Genomic DNA, 18,309 nt, shown 5'->3' on the forward strand with positions numbered 1-18,309 from the left:
AGAACTAAGAACTCAGTTCCAATGGGTTGAGGTATGATAAGGATGAACATGAATGAGTAGTAGAAGAAGAAAAGGGTAACATAGATCAACTAGGTGTTTAGGAAAGCAGTGGAGCTTAGGAGTTGTTACAAGCATTAGCCAAATCTTGATTACAGCTAACCTTGGAGCAAATTTTGGACCTAATTCATAGATTTAAGAAGAAGTTATTGACAAAGATAGGGCACAACAATAGAAAACATTTAATGAAGTAACCGGATAGCAAAAGGCATTGGAATGCCAGGCAGTGGTTGAAGCTTAGCATGAGGTGGTGGATTACCAAGTTCCAACTACACAAGTCGAATATGTTGGGAAAGTCCTAAATGATGTCATTTTTGATGGGGGATTGATAGTCAATATCATCTCAAAAAAGTTATACTTGGGTAAACTGACAACTAAGTTGTCACTTGCTTCTTTTTAGGTAAAAATGGCAGATAAAGGGAGACTACAACCCTTTCGGGCTCATAGGAATTAGAAGATTAAGGTAGTAGGTGCTATTTTTAAAATGAGCTTTGTGGTCTTAAAGATGGATGAGATGGAAGGATCTTATCTGATGTTGTTAGGAAGACCCTAGTTTAAGTTGGCAAACTTGAAGCATTATTGGGGAGCTGATTGTTGAGCTAACATAAGCATTACTGCATGCCACTTAAACAGCCCCAAAAATGCTTAATTAGTCAAAACCCTAAAATGGTATGTGGTTTGAGAGAGTTTTAAAATGGTGCTCTTTTCCACAAGATATTGGTAATGCTCAAGATGAAGGAAAACTCTTCATACCAAGTATTGGTTCATAATACTTGAAGAGGACATATTTTTCTTTTTGAACTCAAGAAAAGATGAGCAAAAGTTGCAAGACTCTATGGTGAGTGCTCCTCCTTCATATTTTCCTTCGCCTTTTACATCTTATGCTCAATATGAATTAGGTGATTCATCTATTTCTTCATTTGCATTTAATGGACAAAAGAAACCTAACACCATTTCCCACAACTCCTCAAATGGCAAATCCTTTTAATCTCCCACCCATCCCACCCACTAGTTCCGCTGCACCTTCCTTTCAGCTTGCATTAAGTACACCATACATGTCTTCACACATCACACCAGGGGGTCCATCCTTAGGCAGGCCTTTTAGGACCTCCTCTTTTTTCCCAACCGGGTGATGTCTCCATGATGAAGATTCATCCTCCCATCCCCACACTTTGGGTTGTTTCATGGCTTGGGAATGCCACCCAATTGTGATCGAGTGTGGATCAGTTTTGGTACCACAATTTGCCTCCATGGCATTATGTAGTGGGCCTTTTAGTCATTTTGTTGTGCCCTAGTCGACCATTGGACTGGTTCACGTGTCCTAGTGCCTCCACCTCCATCTTCAACTCCACAGGCACTTTATGGAAACATTCACGCTCTAGTGTCCACCCTTGGCTCACCTTGAGCATACTTCTATTCCACCCTCTTCTACTTAGGCTTGCGAAGACACCTTTGGGCACTCTCTGGCTTTTGCTCCTTTTGAGCCCTAGATATCTTCTTCGGCATGATAAGCAATACTTTCTTCCTCTCATCAGACACCTTGGAGTTCGTGATCCATGAGTTGAAGTCCTTATCTCTCTTAGAGGGGGATACAGAGGGGGATCATCTTCCTTCGCCCTTAACGGGGGCATCTCCTTTTTCTTGAGCTTCAGAGGGGGCTCCTACTCCTCCAGTTTCCAAGGGGGACCTTACTACTCTCGAAGTTCTTCATCCCCCAACTTTTACTTCCGAGGTTTGGCTCTCCTTCGAGTAGTTTTATCTCCACTGACACCCAACATTTAGAGGATCTATCTTCGATCAGGGCCCTTGGATTTTCAGCAGTGACTTTGTGACTAGGCCTTTATATTCCTTTTGGCATGGTGTCACAGAGCTAGTGGCTTCTCACTCGAGGTTGTGTTTTAGGTTCTATTGCTCATCCGATATCCTGACTATCTTTAGAGGTCTCCTTTTAGGTGGCATTCTCGGATTATAGGGTCGCTCTTCTTCTCTTCACCTCACTCCTATTTTGTGCTTCTTTTTGGGCTTGAGAGAGGGTGTTAAGAAACCACATCATTCCGTATAGTTTTTATTTTTCATTGCCATTTTTGGTTTTAGTTTCCAGTCCCAAAAAGGCTTTGTGGAGTCTTTTGAGAGTATCGGAGTGCCATTTGTGAGACTTCAGTGGGCAAGACTTGAGACTGTTCATGCCTATATATTTGGCAGCTCCCATTCATTTTTCACTTGTACTTACCACACTCTCTCACTTCCTCTAAGACTTTCCTCTCTCCTCTCTTCTTCCACCACCTCCATCCCTACTTATTAGGCGTTAGTTACCTTCCCCCAAAGGTTTGCGTTTATGGTGTTAGAGGCTCCATCTCCAGCTGGCAACCATCCCTTCATCATGGCGATAGCATCTTGAGAATGGCACTCCTTGCATTTCTCATCTTCTTCCCTGCTCCTCACTTGGTGACCTTCCTGCACAGTGGGCATCAACTTCTCCTTCTCTAGATGGCTTCATTAGCCTGCGCTTGGCTTCCTGGCTGCTCCTCCTCCACCTGGTATCACATCCTCAACTGACATCATCATCTCCAAGGGTTGGTGGACCTTGTGTTTGTCAGTTTCTTCCCCTTCCTTTATCAGGCGATAGTGCACCTGCTCTAGGTGTCATCTAGCATTTGCGTTTGGCTGTCTGGGACGTCACCCTCTTTAGTTGACATCACCCCTAGTGCCTGCATCTTGCGTTTGGTATCCTATTGGCTCCTTCAACATCTAGCAACCTCCATCTCTAGTTGCCATCAACATCAGAGGCCAGTGGACCATGCATTTGACAGCTTGGATCCATCACCAATTATCATCCTTGTGTTGCGGATTCAGAGGCTCCTCTTCGACAACAATCTCCTTGCTCTAGGCGACACCTCATCATCCTTGCATTTGCAAACTTAGAGACTTCTTTGGCAGTCTTCTTGCTCCAAGGTATCCTTCGTGTGCTATGGCACCCTTGTATCACGGTCACTTCATTATTTCATCCATTATCTGAGTTTCTCTTTTTTTCTCAGTGTTTGCCGTACACACTTTGCGTCCCTTCCTGCAAACCCTATTATCTCTCTGTTTGCTCAGTTATTTCTTGACACCTCAGGATTCTTTAATGTTGCTGTTTACAATTGATTATATAGCGTATTCTAAGCAGGGAGTCTCTTTAGTATCCCCAATGGCGAGAGGCCATGGAAAAGGAGCTAGAGAGTATTGACCGAAATGAGACTTGGACCTTGGCGGATCATGCGAGCCACAAGAAAGTCATTGGGACAAAGTGGATTTTTAGGACTAAGCTAAAATTTGATGGGACTTTAGACAAGCACAAGGCTCACCTTGTGGTGTAAGGGTTTCGACAAAAGCAATGTATTAACTATGAAGAGACCTTTGCTCCTACTACGCAGTTGACATCATTTTGTCTGTTGGTTGTGCTAGCCGCTCACCACGGTTGGCCGATCTTTCAGATAGACATGGAAAGTGCCTTTCTAGATGGTTATTTGGGGGAGGAAATCTATGTTGAGTAGCCTCTCGGTTTTTCTTGTGCTGATTGGAAAGATAAGGTCTTTCGCTTGCGGAAAGCTTTTTATGGGTTGAAGTAAGCATCATAAAGCCGTTGGAGCTTTAGACAAGCATAAAGCTCGCCTTGTGGTGCAAGGGTTTCGGCAAAAGCAAAATATTAACTATGAAGAGACCTTTGCTCCTACTGCGCAATTGACATCATTTCATCTGTTGCGCCAGCCGCTCGCCACAGTTGCCTGATCTATCAGATGGAGGTGAAAAGTGCATTTTTGAATGGTTATTTGGGGGAGGACGTCTATGTGGAGCAGTCTCTTAGTTTTTCTTTTGTTGATTGGAAAGATAAGGTCTTTAGCTTGTGGAAAGCTCTTTAGGGTTTGAAGCAAGCACCACTGTCTTGGTTCTAGAGGATGGATGAGTTCCTTAGGACATAGGAATACCATTCCATCCCTTATGACTTGAACTTATATGTTTGTATTGCTTCAGAGGGGGTCAACTATATCCTGTTGTACATAGATAATTTACTTATTACTGTCTTGGATTTTGCTATCGTAGCAAGAATAAAGGCCTAGCTCTGTTCTACTTTTGAAATGACAGACCTTGGTCTATTGTTTAATTTTTTTGGGATGGAAGTTTTAGGTTGTCCTTCCTTCCTAGTTGAGTTTTTGGGCCTGAGAGGGGGTGTTGAGCTAACATAAGCATTGCATGTTGAATTAGCCACTTAACAGCCCCAAAAATGCTTAATTAATCAAAACCCTAAAATGGTGTGCAGTTCAAGAGAGTTTTAAAATGGTGTGCAGTATGAGGTCCTAAAACTTTCTATAAATAGACATGTTGTCCTCCATTTAGTCTAATCTCCTTTTTGTAGGGTTCAAGCCCTCATAGTTTTGTACCCCATCCATGGAGGACATCTCAATTGAAGTTGCGCATTGCTGTCTTCATGTGTTAGGCGCCTTCAACAACACTTTAGATTAACTGATAATGCATAAGGAGAGGTCCAACGGAAAAAACTATTTGAGCATTCAAGGGAACCTAAGAAAATCCAAGAGGGGGACAAACCAAGTTGGAAAGAATTGCTACCAAGTTAAATCTTAAGTTGATTGCCTTCCTGTTTGTGTTGAAATATTGTTTGAAAAGAATTGCTTGTGATTGCAATGGTGTATGCAAGTTTTCTTACTGCACTTAGGAGATTTGATTGTATTAGTTAGAATCCTAATTTACCAAATTTATAACAGGATGAAAGGAAATCGTGCTAAACCTTTACCAAGGGGGATTGGTTTTATTGCCTCGGAGAGCCTGGACCGGCCCCAATGACAAGAGGTCGCTCTGTAAGGAACCATTGGGTAGGAGGAGCTAAGGGTGCAAGGGGAGCTCTTGCTAGTAAACTCCTTAGGCTCCTACGAATTGCCCAAACTCTTGTGTGACTCGACAAGGTGAACACTTGTGTATAGACTCTTTAATAAATAAAGAAATTGTATTCCAAAGGATTTCTTTCCTTGTTCATGTGTTGTGACTTAAGGTTTCTAGCCTTCATTGCATTGTCTACACTGAATTTTGCTGCGTTTGCTTATCAGCCACATCATCTACAACTGACGACCTGCTTAACTGTTGCATTTGTGATCTGCAGCTGCTGTTCAAATTGCCATGTAATCATAGGTGCGTTTTTACTGCCATTAGCTTGCCACATTATCATACGTGTGTTTTAACTGTCGTCAGCCTGCCACATCATCATCAGCTTGTTGCGTTTGCAGTTTTCTCTCTCCTTTGCCTATCCAACACTGATCCAGCATTACATACTGCTGCGTTTGCCACTGTTCGACATTAGGAGGCTGCCTTTGCTGTGTTTCGGGATCCACCAAGAGTACAATATACTCTCCCGCCCAGCACCTCTGCCTCAGTCCTCGAGACATGAGAGTTCAGGGTACAATTTTCATTCTTGCACGCTTTGTTTGTTGCATGAGCATTGTATACTCAGTATTCAGTCATTCATTCAGATTCCATTGTGTTCATTGTCTCTGAGTTCCCCTAACCCTAACAATGTTCTTTGAGTTTATGCTTTAGCCTTTGTTGTGCGCTTTCATTTGTGTTTTTGCATCAGGGTATTTCTTCACAATGATGTGGTTACTTTTTACCGTGGGCAAAAGGAAATTAGATTGTGTATAGGCTGTAAGATCCTTTTGGATCAAGAGTGTAGGCTTGTTATGCTCAAGCAATCAACTTAGGAGAGGAAGTAGAAGACAATGCGGAGGAAGTGTTCTTGAAGGCCAATCCTATAGTTGTCTTTATTTATGAGATAGATATAGAAGGTATAATGTAAAGCTATGGAATTTGGCCATCTGGAGAAATACATGTAGAGGATATGGGAATTCAGGAATTTAGGCTTAAGAACCAGAAATCTGAAATTCAGAGGTCTTCTGAACAATAAAATATTTCAGGGATACAGGTCTCTGCTAAAGATGTGAAGAATGCAGAAAATCGGGATGGGCAGGAAAAGAGAGACTAGTCAAGAACCGGAGCAGAAATTTGAGCATGCTATGATGCATTCATCTAGAGTGTTTGAAGATGAAGTGCAAGAAATTAATTTGAAAACTGAGGACACCTCAAAGTCTATAAAGATCAACTTGCATGTGGATAAGACATTCAAGCAAAAGTTGGTGAAATTATGTAAAGAGTTTCAAGGCATTTTTGCTTTGAAATATATGGATATGAATGGGTTGTTTTACCCAACTGTGTGCCAACATCCGATTCATATGAAAAAGGATGCTAAGCCAATTGTACAGAGGAGGGTATCGAATGAATCCTAACTATGCCAAGCAAGTTAAGGGAGAAATTATCAAGTTGTTAAAAGTTGGTTTATCAAACTTGTGAATGAGGTGACATGGCTTTCACCAATTGTTGTGGTATCCAAAAAGTTGGTTTATCAAACTTGTGAATGAGGTGGCTTTCACCAATTGTTGTGGTGTCCAAAAAGAATGGAAAATCCCGGGTGTATAGATTACAAGAAGTTGAATGTAGCAACCATTATGGATCCCTTTCCTATCCCTTGCACAGATTCATTATTGGATGATGTGGCCGAACATAAAATATTTAGCTTTCTAGATGGATTTTCGGTTTATTCTCCACCTCTGATGTCTCAAATGGTTGGATTTTACTGAGATAACTTTAGAGATGGCTGGAGGATGAGAGAGAATGTTGAAGAGAGAAATTTTAAAGTTTGGCTCGAGCCATTTGTTAATGAATTAGTTATTTAATTCATTCCCCCGGGGGGCCGGGGGTTTCACCACTGAATAATTCCACTCTTCTCATCTGGCTTTATTGTGCGATTCAAGCTATTTGAATGTCCATTAGGTTCCTTGAGAAAAAATCACAGAGGTCTGTCATCCAGGATTCTTGCAGCTAGGACAAAAAATAGTCTAGCAACTTTTCTTCTCCCCAAAAGCTAAGAGCAGCAGCAATTCGAGTTCAAAAAAGTTAACCAGGAGTAGTATGAGGTTAAACAGGTGTGAACTGCAAGGTTCTTGTATCAGGGTCGAGGATTCAGTGTCCAGGAGGACAAGTTTGTTGAAGGGCATGTGGGGCAGAAGAGAGAGTGATGTATTCCTGAGTATTTTACTCATTATGTGGTAGTTTGAGCTGTCTTAGCTAATGTGCTTACTCTGTTTGACCTGTTGTCAAGTGAAACACAACTTTCATTTTGTGTTTCATGCCATTTGAACATAATTTTAGTTTATCATCTGCTCCAAATAGATGCTTAATTTAACTAGAGTTGCATGCCTTCAAATACTTTCCGTTAGCACTTCATGCTACTTGTGATTTTTCGTTGGATGTTGACATGCTAGATGGTTTTTACAATTTGATTTGGTAACTGCCTTTTGAGTGGTCAGCGGTAATCTAATTGATTTATAGGTCTGTATATCGCACAGATTACTGGTATTTTGACAGGTTTTACTTATTTTGCAGAGATGCTGAAGAAGAAGAACAACAACAGCAGATTCTTGAACATGTGAGTTGAATAATGTGACATGCAGGTCTGCTGTGGTTTCACATGAAGATGCTTCAACTGTTTGTTTAATCATACTTTGACTGCTGCAGGCTCTGAAAAATCTGCGAGAAAGGGATAAAAGAACCTTGCTACGTGCTTTAAGTACATAATATGATGGTGAAAGTAAAGAAGAAAAAGAACATGGAATTGTCTTTAGGGTTTGATGTATGAGTAATTGCTTTCCGAGTTTAGTGCAGATTTTCTCCCATTCTCTTCTTTGATTGCAGTCATTCTCTTCCCTTCTCTTTCCATGTTCGTGTTTCCTCTTCTATTTTGCACTCTCACATGGAATCGTTGCCAAGGTGCACGCACTCACATGGTACTACATGTAGTTGTTGTTTGGAGCAGATCAGTTGCGAATAACACAAATTCTTTGCTTTGTCTGGGCCCATTTGATGACTATGATGCGGAGACCGTGTAGTCTTCCTTTAATAGGCGGTCCCATAAGTTAGATCGTCATGAAGAGCGATGCAAATATTGATATTTAGAGCCTTGTTCTCACTCTAATAAATGGAGAAGATCAGAGCCCCCTTCTCCCCCCCCCTCTTCTCTACATATTTCTAATAGGGCCCATACTACAGGTCCTCGCATAACCATGATGGCTCCTTTTGTTCAGGTGTTAGTGCTTCCTTCTCTCCCCAAAGAAGATGGACTTGATATTCCGAACTACACCCTTTGGTCTTGCAAAGTGGAGTGCATCCTTGATACCTTCGACTTGTGGGATCTTGTTACTACCCCAATTTCCGTTCCAATGAAGGATCCCCACATTGGTTTTACGATGGACTAAGTACCCCTTTGGGATTGACTTCTCTCCTTGAGTTTGGAGAAATTTGTCCTTGTGTATGTGCATAGACTTACGACCGTAGCAGAGGTGTGGATGAAGCTCTCTTCTCTCTACCATCCGAAGACCTTTGCCCAGTGTATCACCGTAGAGGATAAACTCCGAAATGCTTTCTGTTGACGATTCCCCTTGTATCCATGATCACATTAACAAGATAGAGGACATGTGGGATTACCTTGCATCCCATGGGAGGACGAACTCATTGGAGAACATGGCAATGATTCTCATTACTCAGTTGCCTCTCCCAAGTATGGTGTCTCCTATGCCAACTTGCTTATCCCTAGAGTTCAAGAAACTCTTCTATGGGAAGATCTAGGTCCGCTTGTTTTGCAGCATAAAGAGTGATCCCAAGAGATTGGTGATAGTGGATATAGTCTTACTAAGGCTTTTACTATAGGTTTGGGAGGGGGCAACAGGAAGGACACGAAGGCCAAGAACGAGAAGAATAAATATGTTGAACACTCGGAGTCTTCCTTGGCCTTTGACACAAATTTAGAGAAGGCTAAATGCCCACATTATGGGAAGGGCACTCATCTCGAGAAGAAGTGTTGGAATAAATACCCTCATCATTTTCCAGGAGTGAAGGATGGAGCTAAAACATCAGAGCCCCCCTCTACATCTTTATGAGATGTTACACATAAGTTTGTGCTTCTTTACATCCATGACATGGAGAAGCCTTCTTTATTAGTTTGTCTCATCTTCAGAGTGGTCTTGGCTCATTTATAGTGGTGCTTTGGGTCATAAGACTCCTCGAGGAGAATTGTCGCATGATTTTTGTCCATATGAGGATATAGTCACTATTAGTGACGTCTGTTTGGTGCCTATTCGTGGTGTCGGCACTTTGCCATAATTGCTTGCCTGTCCATTGAGCTCCATTTCTTACTTGGGCTTTCAACTCGTGTTAGCTCATGGCCTTATCAGACTTGGTTCCTGGGTTGTCTTTACCGAGCAGACCATCTTTATTGAGGATTATTCTATAGGAGCCATTTTAGCAACAGGTTGGTAGAAGAGAGGGCTTTCTAGGCTTCATTCCCCTTTTATTCTGCATGGTTCTCTGAGGCAGTCTTTCATAGTCACGCCCTCATCCTTGATTGTGCACTATCTATCCCACAGGTTTTGTCATATCCTCCACCATCTCAAAAACTCAAAAACTCAAACCCTAAACACAAAACTCAAAACTCAAACATAGAAACTAAAAAACAAACAGAAGAAGGGAGAGAGAGAACACAACTCTGAAGTGAATGGATGTTGTAAATGAATGTAAGAGTGTACAATGTGCTCAAGAGCAGAGCAATGTCGGAGTGTGACGTCCACCGAAGACGGATCCCAAGTTTGTGACCACCAGTCGGAGTGTAGGAGTGCTGAATAGTGAATGGCAGCAGGCTGGTCACCAAAACACAGCAGTCTGGAGGTTGGAAATTGGTAAACGCAGCAGTGTACCACCGATCGAAGGCTGGAAATTGTGCACAGTCTATTATAAAGAGCAGGCTGAAACAGTGTCTGAGAGTGTTAGGGCTTGCAATGTTGAAAACGCAGGTTGGCTGACCTTGGAGATGATGGACAGCAGGCTGAACAACAGTCTGGGACAGTCTGGAGCAGTCGCCAGCAGCAACTGAGAGCTGTCGCCTACAGTAACGGACAAGCTGAAGATAATGTGGCTGCAGTCGATGATGGCTGGACAGTAGATGGAGGCGGGCTGTAGGCTAGAAACTGGGCACCAACAATAGCAGAGGGTATGTGGGCTGGTGTAACCTGCAAACAAGGATGATTGTTGAATGGGGGCAGCCTGTCTATTTATAGATATGGAAGGGCGCCCCAAAAATTAGGGTTTCCACTAAACTCTCTCGAACCGCTCCCCATTTTAGGGTTTCCACTGAACTCTCTCAAATCGCTCCCCGTTTTAGGGTTTTACTCTAAAAGAGCATTTTTAGTGTGTTTTGGGGCAATTTAAAAGGCTAATCAGCAAGTAATGCATATTTTAGCTCAACATCTCTCAGGCCCAAAACTGAGCTGCAAGGTTAGGCCAGCCATTGTGATGTTTATGTACCCCAAGGCGTCCCATTCCAAAGCAGCCAAGGCATCGGACAAAGGGTGCACGTCGGCTGCTTAGTGGCCTACCAAGACTACATAGATAATGGCTATCTTACCAAGGAAATCCAAGTAGTCATCCTAGAGAGGATAGGACATCGGACAAAGGGTGTACGTCGGCTGCCTAGTGGCCTACCAAGCCCTACAAAGGCAGATGGAACTACATGGATTTTTTTTTTTTTGAATAAGTGAAGTAAATTTAATGGGATGTGGTTGATTGAGTAAACACATCACAAAACAGAACAAGCTAACCCATCCACTCAGGGTGTCAATGACGAGGAAAAATAGGGGATGAGGTATCCATGTGATGAAGAAGGATGGTGGTGTGGTAACAATAGCCGCCGATGGAAACAACTTTGGATCCGCGCAAGTGGTGCTTTGCACAATGAGATGCAAAGTATGCTACATGCTGAAGAATGCTCATACAGCAGCTGTCACTTGGACAGTGTCCCTCGTGGGGAAATTGTTCACTTGCCCAAGCGCCCTAGTACAAGGATGATGTAATCATGCAATGCAAAGGGTAAGGTACAATAGGGGGAAGAAGTCGATGTCGAAGACAAAGTGCAAAAGCCTGTAGAATACCAAGAAGGGTAGGAACCCCCTCTCAACTTGGATGTAGATGCTGAAGAAGGAAGAGGAGCTTGATGTTGGTCTTCATATGGTTCCGAGAACCATAAGGAATGAAAGAAGATGAAGTGGATGAAGTGGACGAAGCACTCTGCTAGAAGAGCAAGGTAGAAGTCACTGCCATGATAGCATCGAGAGAGATGCTGCACGATCCACCTCGGGAGGGGAAACCACCATATTGGAAGAAGAGCAAGCACTCCTAGGATGATGAAACTATGAAAGAAACGGTGCGCATCCCCATGTCTCTAACCCAGGGAGGACCAAAGCAATCTGCAAGGTAGCCCTACAGTGAAAGACAAGACCCTGCAAAAGAGATGAGAATCTCCAAATACAGAGGTTAGTGGTGTGATGCTCCAAAGCAAAACAGAACAGAAAGAAAAGCTAACTCAAAATAAATGCAATGAATGTGTATGTGTGTGAGTAAATGTAGTGGAAGACAAAAAACTAAGGATAATGAATCCTATGGGCCCGACTCTAAGAGTGCGAAAAAATGAATGCTAGACTGACCTAGGGTATCCGAAAGGACCTAGAGGCATGCAAGTCGAAGAAGTATCATCATGTATGTCTAGTAGCAGGGATTTGCCAAGGGAACACCTGACGAGGTGGGGAGGAAGGTGAGATAGATGCGTGGGCGGGGATCGGAACTTGCAGACCAATCAGCCAATCCCTCAGGGGTAGTGAAAGAGATGGGCCGCTGAGGCTGTACTCGAGCCACATGTCCAACAGCAACAACAATGGGTGCTGAAGGAGCAGATGAAGCAGGAGTGGAGGGCGTAGCCCCACTGGACTGTGCAGTCACAACGGTCTGCGGAGGCTTTTTAGGTGGAAGACCTTGGGCCTTGGAGCGACACTCCTCGTCCACATGGCCTGCTCTTTGGCAATGTGTGCAAAACCGATTTTTCTTAGGGAGTTGCTGCCAGATAGGTCTAGATTCTTTGGTTCCATGTGAGGAAGAGGAGTCACACTTTGATTGGCTTGCCTTCGCATCTAGCGAGTTCTTGCCACTAGTGGTTGTCCCTTCCGAAGAAGAGACAACGAACCCCCTTTGCTCTGAATAAGGCTGTGATGAGGATTTTTTATGGACTTGAGCATACAGCCTCGCGTAATGCAAGAAGTGGCACTCAAACTCGTAGAAGGTTGGCAATCTAGGTTGGGAGATGATGTGTTGAATGAAATTGAAGTACTTGTCGGGCAACTTATTCAAGAAGAATGTAACGTGATCATCATCTGACTTTGGAGAGCCAGTAGTGGCGAACTCGGCAAGTAACCGCTTATATTCAGCCAGCTTGACTTTCAGATCATCCCCTTCCTTAATAGAGAACGCTTGAAGCTCAAAGTCGAGATTGATGCGCTGAGTACGATCACGAGCCGCATAGTGGTTGACAAGGTGACTCCAACGCTCTGACGTGAGCAGGAAGTGCTACAACTGAGAGTGAAACTCAGGAAGCAATCCCTGCATCAGCTCAACTTTGGCTATGGCATTGCGGGCTCTCCATTGACGGATGTAATCAGGGTGAGCTATTCGAGGGTCCGGCATAGGCTCTAGACTAATGACGAGGTCCCAAAGACCCTGAGACTCAAGCACTTGTTGCATGAAATTAGACCAAGTGGTGAAATTTGACTCGTTAAAACGTGTCTTATCCGTGTAGGCATTCTTGGCTATTGCAACAGGAGTGTAGTGCTCGAAGATGGATAGTGTGAAAAAGTGTAGTGTGGGTAAGATAGGGGAGTGGAGTACACTCAGGAATGGGCCCAGAGTGCTCACCAGGCATACGTGTAGTGTGTAAGGTGGATCCATTGGTAGGGATTGGTTGACTAGGCATGGGCATGGTAGCCACATGAGGAACCCAAGAAGGTGGGACGGGAACATGGTGAGCAGAAGATGGGAATCTCTGCATAGGTGTGACCCAAGGAGAGTGTGAAAACGCACCATAAGTTGAGGATGGAAACCCCTACGTATGAGTGGTCATGGAAGATGTGAAGCTGGGGATAGTGAGGGGGATGCCCATCACAGTCGTCCTAGGAGTTATGGGTGTGCTCATGTGCTGAAAGGTGAGAGGCACTATGTTACAGGGTGGCATTCCCCCTAACGAAGTACCATGGTGCAAAGAGGTAGAGAATGGGGTGGAGAAGGAAAAGGTGCTAGGAGCGGAGATGGAAGATCCAACCCCTAGGGTGTGTGATGCAGATGTGGAGTGTAATCCAAGGTTTTGGAAAGATGATGAGAGGTGTGATATAGAAGAGGGTGGAATGGGAGGGAAGTGAGAAGTGTGTGTGATATGCTCAAATGAAACAGAAGCTGTAGATGTACCTGAATTTCGTTTGCTTCGTGAGCCCCCTCTATTGAAGTTCACATACGCAAAGCCATCCGGATCCTGTATCTCAAAAGAAGAAACATGCCAGGGTTTTGATTCATGCAAAACAAAAGAATTGTACAAACTTGACATTGGATCTGGCTGAGATGATGAAGATGGATCGCCAGATGTTCCGAATGCCATATGTCCGGAGAGGTGGCCAGCCTCACCAACCGGTCCGGATGTGGTAGCAAAATTGGTAGGAGGGGTGTAAACATCACCATACTTGTTGCGATAGTACTCCTCAAAGTCCTCCTTTGTCATGTTAGTGAAATTTGGTGAAGGTGGAGTGGCGTCCTCCTCACGGAGTCCATAATGCCATCTCAAGGCCTCCAATGATGGAGAAGCCTGATAAGACATCATAGGAACTGGAGAAGAAGGTGTCTCGGACATTGTGATTCGGTTACGAATCGTATTGTGTGCCTTGCACAAAGACTAGCTCTCCACAATATCCGCAGGATACTCTTTACAAGAGCACCGGCTGTGATACCATGTGAAGGAAATTGCTAGGGTTTGCACTGAGGACACACAGAGTGTACGACCACGTCCGCCACCCTTATGTGCTAACGATGCCGGCTGGCTGAAAATCGAGTTAAACTCACTCCAGTGAGTAGACATTGTTGTACCCTCTTTCATACGCAAATCCATAAGCTTTTTCAGCTAGTAAACTTTGCTTGCAGCACTCTTTTGGGCATATAGTTTTTCCAATCAAGTCCAAATAGCATAGGCAAAATCCAAACCTTCAATGTTAAATAGCAAGGCATCAGAAATCGATAGCTGGATGGTTGAGCGTGCGAGCTCATTTAACTCATCCCAGTCTTCCTGTTCCATATTTGCAGGCTTCGCCCCTTTGGTCTAATCGTCCTTGCTTGCTTCTTTTGCAAGAGGATTTTATAGCACTGTTTTTGCCAGACTGCAAAGTAATGTGCTGCTTCAAGCTTCTTAATGTGCATGAGATGACTGCTATCACTGCTGCCAGCCATGATTTTCAGCCTAAATGTGACCAAAAAATTCAGCAAATGCAGGCCCAAAATGTCACACAAGTGACCAAGGTGGAAACAAGTACCAAGCAGCAATAAATAACCACGTAAAAGCAGAAATTTCAGATCTGCAAATAAATTTTCAGAAGCACTAAAGCTTGTACTACAGCACTCCACAACTGATTACAGCTGTATTGTCTCTAACATGCATAGAGTAGGCCAATTTTGCCAAAATAGAACAATTTCAGCAAAACCCCAAATTTTTCAAAGTGCTAGGTGTCCAAATTGCATGGAATTAAACCCTCATGTACAAAAAATGACCAAATGGCGCACAAATTTCACCCAAACAACGAAAGTCCCAAATTGCTTGGGGTCCAATGTGGTTCAATGTCAAGAAATTGGGTAAATTTCAGCCCAATTCTTGCATGTATATGAAAAGCCCCAAATGTCGGAGGCAAAATGTCACAAATTTCTGCAATTTCTGAGACAAATAATACTGTTCTGTCTTGCTTGCATCAAATCTGGAGAAATCCCCAAAATTTTGGCACAAATCTTTCAAAAATTCTGAATTGTGGTTACACGCACGAATGCCCATCAGTGAGCAAAGGGCTTGCTTGCAGGGAATCTTTGAAAAATTTAAAATTTTGCAAAAGAAAAGTGACGAATCTGCCCTGTTTACAGCTGCCAGCCCGTTGCCTGCTTGTGTGACTTGCTCATGACCTGAAAAACAACGTTTTGACCTGCGCCTGATTGCATGAGCTGTCGCATGACTAAAAAGGTGGCTTGTTGACCTATGCCTCACTGTACGAGTTGTCGCCTGTATGAAAATGTGACCTGTTGACTTGCGCCTGATTGCACAAGTTGTCACCTATCTGTCCAATGAAAGAACAATGACGAGTTGACTTGCATGGACTCCGAGAAGTGCGAATACCTTAGCCGCAACTTTGATACCAGTTTGAAGTGAGCGATGCGCAGTGGCGATGCAATGTCGTGCGATGAAAATGTCAAGTAGAGAGCAAAATGTGAGCAAGAGTAGAGAGTGAGAGTCATAGATAGAGATGCACGATGTTCTTGGTGCAATTTGTTGTGTGTACCTCTTTAGGTTTTAGATAGATATATATGAAAGTACAAATGTGCTAAGGGTGTGTTCACACCTGTGCACATATAAAAGGCATGATGGCCCTTTATTTCCAACAATTAGGGTTTGATGACAACCATCTTGTGAAGTGTGCTAAGATTTGAAGTCCTTGAGACTTAAATTTCACTCATTGAAATAGGGATATGTCAAGAGATTCAGGCAGCCAACAGTGATTTGGGGTTGAATTTGTCACTTAAGGAGCATGGTGAAGGTTAATCCCTAAGCAAATCAAGGGGAAAATCGGTTTGAAGGCTTACTAGTTATTTGTGATAGTAAGAGGCAATTGGAGAGGGAGGAGATTCAAGGGATCTCAATGTATTCCATCTAGATTGCAATACAAGATAAAGAAATACCTCAAGAGATGCCATTTTTGGGGCCAACAGGCTGTCCATTATTCAAAAGTAAGTGGTAAACTTGTATTTTTCAATTTAGGTGAACTTTGTCATTGTTGTAATTAGTGCTTAAATAGATTATTACTATCCTATCCGAGAAGGAAGGTTGTTTTCAATAACCATTGCCTTTGTAGTCTTGGTAGGTCCTTGCGTAGCCGACGTGCACCCTTGGCCCAATGTCGTGGCTACTTTGGGGTGGGATGCCTTGGCCCTTGGGGTGTTATGGGCTAGGCTATGATTGTAGTCCCTTTTTGGCTACAGTTTTGTGCTTAAGAGGGGGTATTGAGCTAAAAAGGATGCGTTAATCATAAATCTTCATTAGCTAATTCAAAATAGTCCAAACCTCAAAATTTACCAAAGTTTTTGTGTCTCACAAGAAAACACCCAAACTTTGGGAGGATCGACATCTATAAATAGAAGTTGTGTAGTGTGAGGCACCTCATTTAGCGTGCTATTGTGGTCATCTCCTGCTATCGCCCTTTGGCTTGGTCCTTGGTTAGATGACGTGCACCCTTGGCCCAATGCTGTGGCTGCTTTGGGGTGGGACGCCTTGGCCCTTGGGGTGTTATGGGCTGGGCTATGGTTGTAGTTCCTTTTTGGTTACAAAACATTAGCTCATTCAAAAATTTGCAAACTGTGCGATGGAAGGATCGAGGTGCAGCTGAGATTCAGTAGACAATGTGAGAGTGAGAGACAGAGTGAAGCATGACACCCAAGAGAATAGACTGAAAGAGTGTGACCAGAAAGTACAAAGTACAACCCTTAAACTTAGGGTTGTAGGGGATACCATGGAGTTTGTTATGGCAGTAAGTACTTTTGATAATGAAGAGCCTGAATGTTATGAGGATGCACAACACAGTGTGCATTGGATGGCAGAAATGCAAGCTGAATTAGATTCTATTACTAAGAATCAAACTTGGGATTTGGTGTCCTTGCCATTTGGGAAGAAAGCCATTGGAACGAAATGGGTCTACAAACTGAAAAGGAAAGCAGATGGATCCATTGATAAATACAAGGCACGGCTTGTAGCTAAAGGCTACGCACAGAAAAAGGGCATTGATTATGAGGAGACATTTGCTCCTACTTCCCGTATGACGACCATCAGGTCTATGATTGCTTTGGCTGCACATTATGGTTGGACAGTGCATCAGCTAGATATCAAGACTGCATTTTTACATGGAGAACTTCAGGAGGAAGTTTATGTACAGCAGCCCATTGGTTTTGCAGTTGAAGGCTCAGAACATTTGGTATGTAAGCTCAAAAAGGCACTATATGGTTTGAAACAAGCTCCTAGAGCTTGTTATGCAAAAATAGATGCTTTCTTGCTTGGTCAAGGGTTTCTAAACAGCTCATCTGAGTCTACCCTTTACGTATGTAAAGAAGGGGGATCTATGCTGATTATATGTCTTTATGTTGATAACCTTTTGCTCACTCGAACACATGCTGATCAGATTTCAGCATTCTAACAAAATTTGCAGCAAACTTTTGACATGTCTAACTTGGTAGTTTTGCATTACTACTTGGGCATCCAGTTCATACATGATGCTCGAGGTATTGGGCTATCATAGTCAAGGTATATTGGGCAGCTTCTTGAGAAGTTTGGCTTACAGGATTGCAAGCCAGTTTGTACTCCCATGGAACCTGGACTGAAACTGTCATTACATGATGACAGTGATTTGTTTAATATACATACATATGGTCCTGCAGTTGGATGTCTTATCTATCTATGCAACACTAGGCCGGACATACAGTTTGCAGTTTCAGCTTTGAGCAGGTATCTGCATCAGCCACGTATGTCACATTGGCAAGCTGTCAAGCGTGTTTTTCGTTACATGCAGGGTACTCGATCTCTTGGGTTGCTTTATGCCAAGGGGGGACCACTGCAGTTACATGCTTACAGTGATTCTAATTGGGCTGGTGATTATGATACACGTCACTCCACTAGTGACAATTGTTTCTTTCTTGGCTCTTCTTGCATTTCTTGGCTTAGCAAGAAACAATCCACTGTTGCCACATCGTCATGTGAAGGTGAATACAAGACAGCTTTCACTACCACAGTTGAATGCGTATGGCTTAGACGCTTGCTAGCTGATTTGGATGTATCTGTTACAGAGCCTACTCCTTTGTTCACTGACAGTCAGAGTGCCATTGCAGTGGCACGGAACCCTGTGTTTCATGCCCGCACGAAACACATTGAGATCCATTATCACTTTGTCAGAGAGAGGCTACATGCAGGTGATATCAGCCTTGTCTATTGTCCTACCA

The 18,309-nt window shown here is 43.3% G+C and overlaps 1 protein-coding gene across 1 annotated transcript in view; it reads left to right on the forward strand.

The window, feature by feature from the left end:
• LOC148029126 (small acidic-like protein) overlaps positions 1-18,309 on the forward strand; it is a 78,951-nt gene that overhangs the window by 42,557 nt on the left and 18,085 nt on the right. The window contains exons 6-7 of the mRNA XM_087688533.1: positions 7,525-7,585; positions 7,675-7,722. Coding sequence (XP_087544659.1) covers positions 7,525-7,585; positions 7,675-7,722 — 109 coding nt within the window. The remainder of the gene's footprint in view (positions 1-7,524; positions 7,586-7,674; positions 7,723-18,309) is intronic.

The sequence above is a fragment of the Lygodium microphyllum genome, chromosome 11 (assembly GCF_053477565.2).
Source record: "Lygodium microphyllum isolate KBCC chromosome 11, Lygodium_microphyllum_v1.1.10, whole genome shotgun sequence".
NCBI classification, from domain to species: domain Eukaryota; kingdom Viridiplantae; phylum Streptophyta; class Polypodiopsida; order Schizaeales; family Lygodiaceae; genus Lygodium; species Lygodium microphyllum.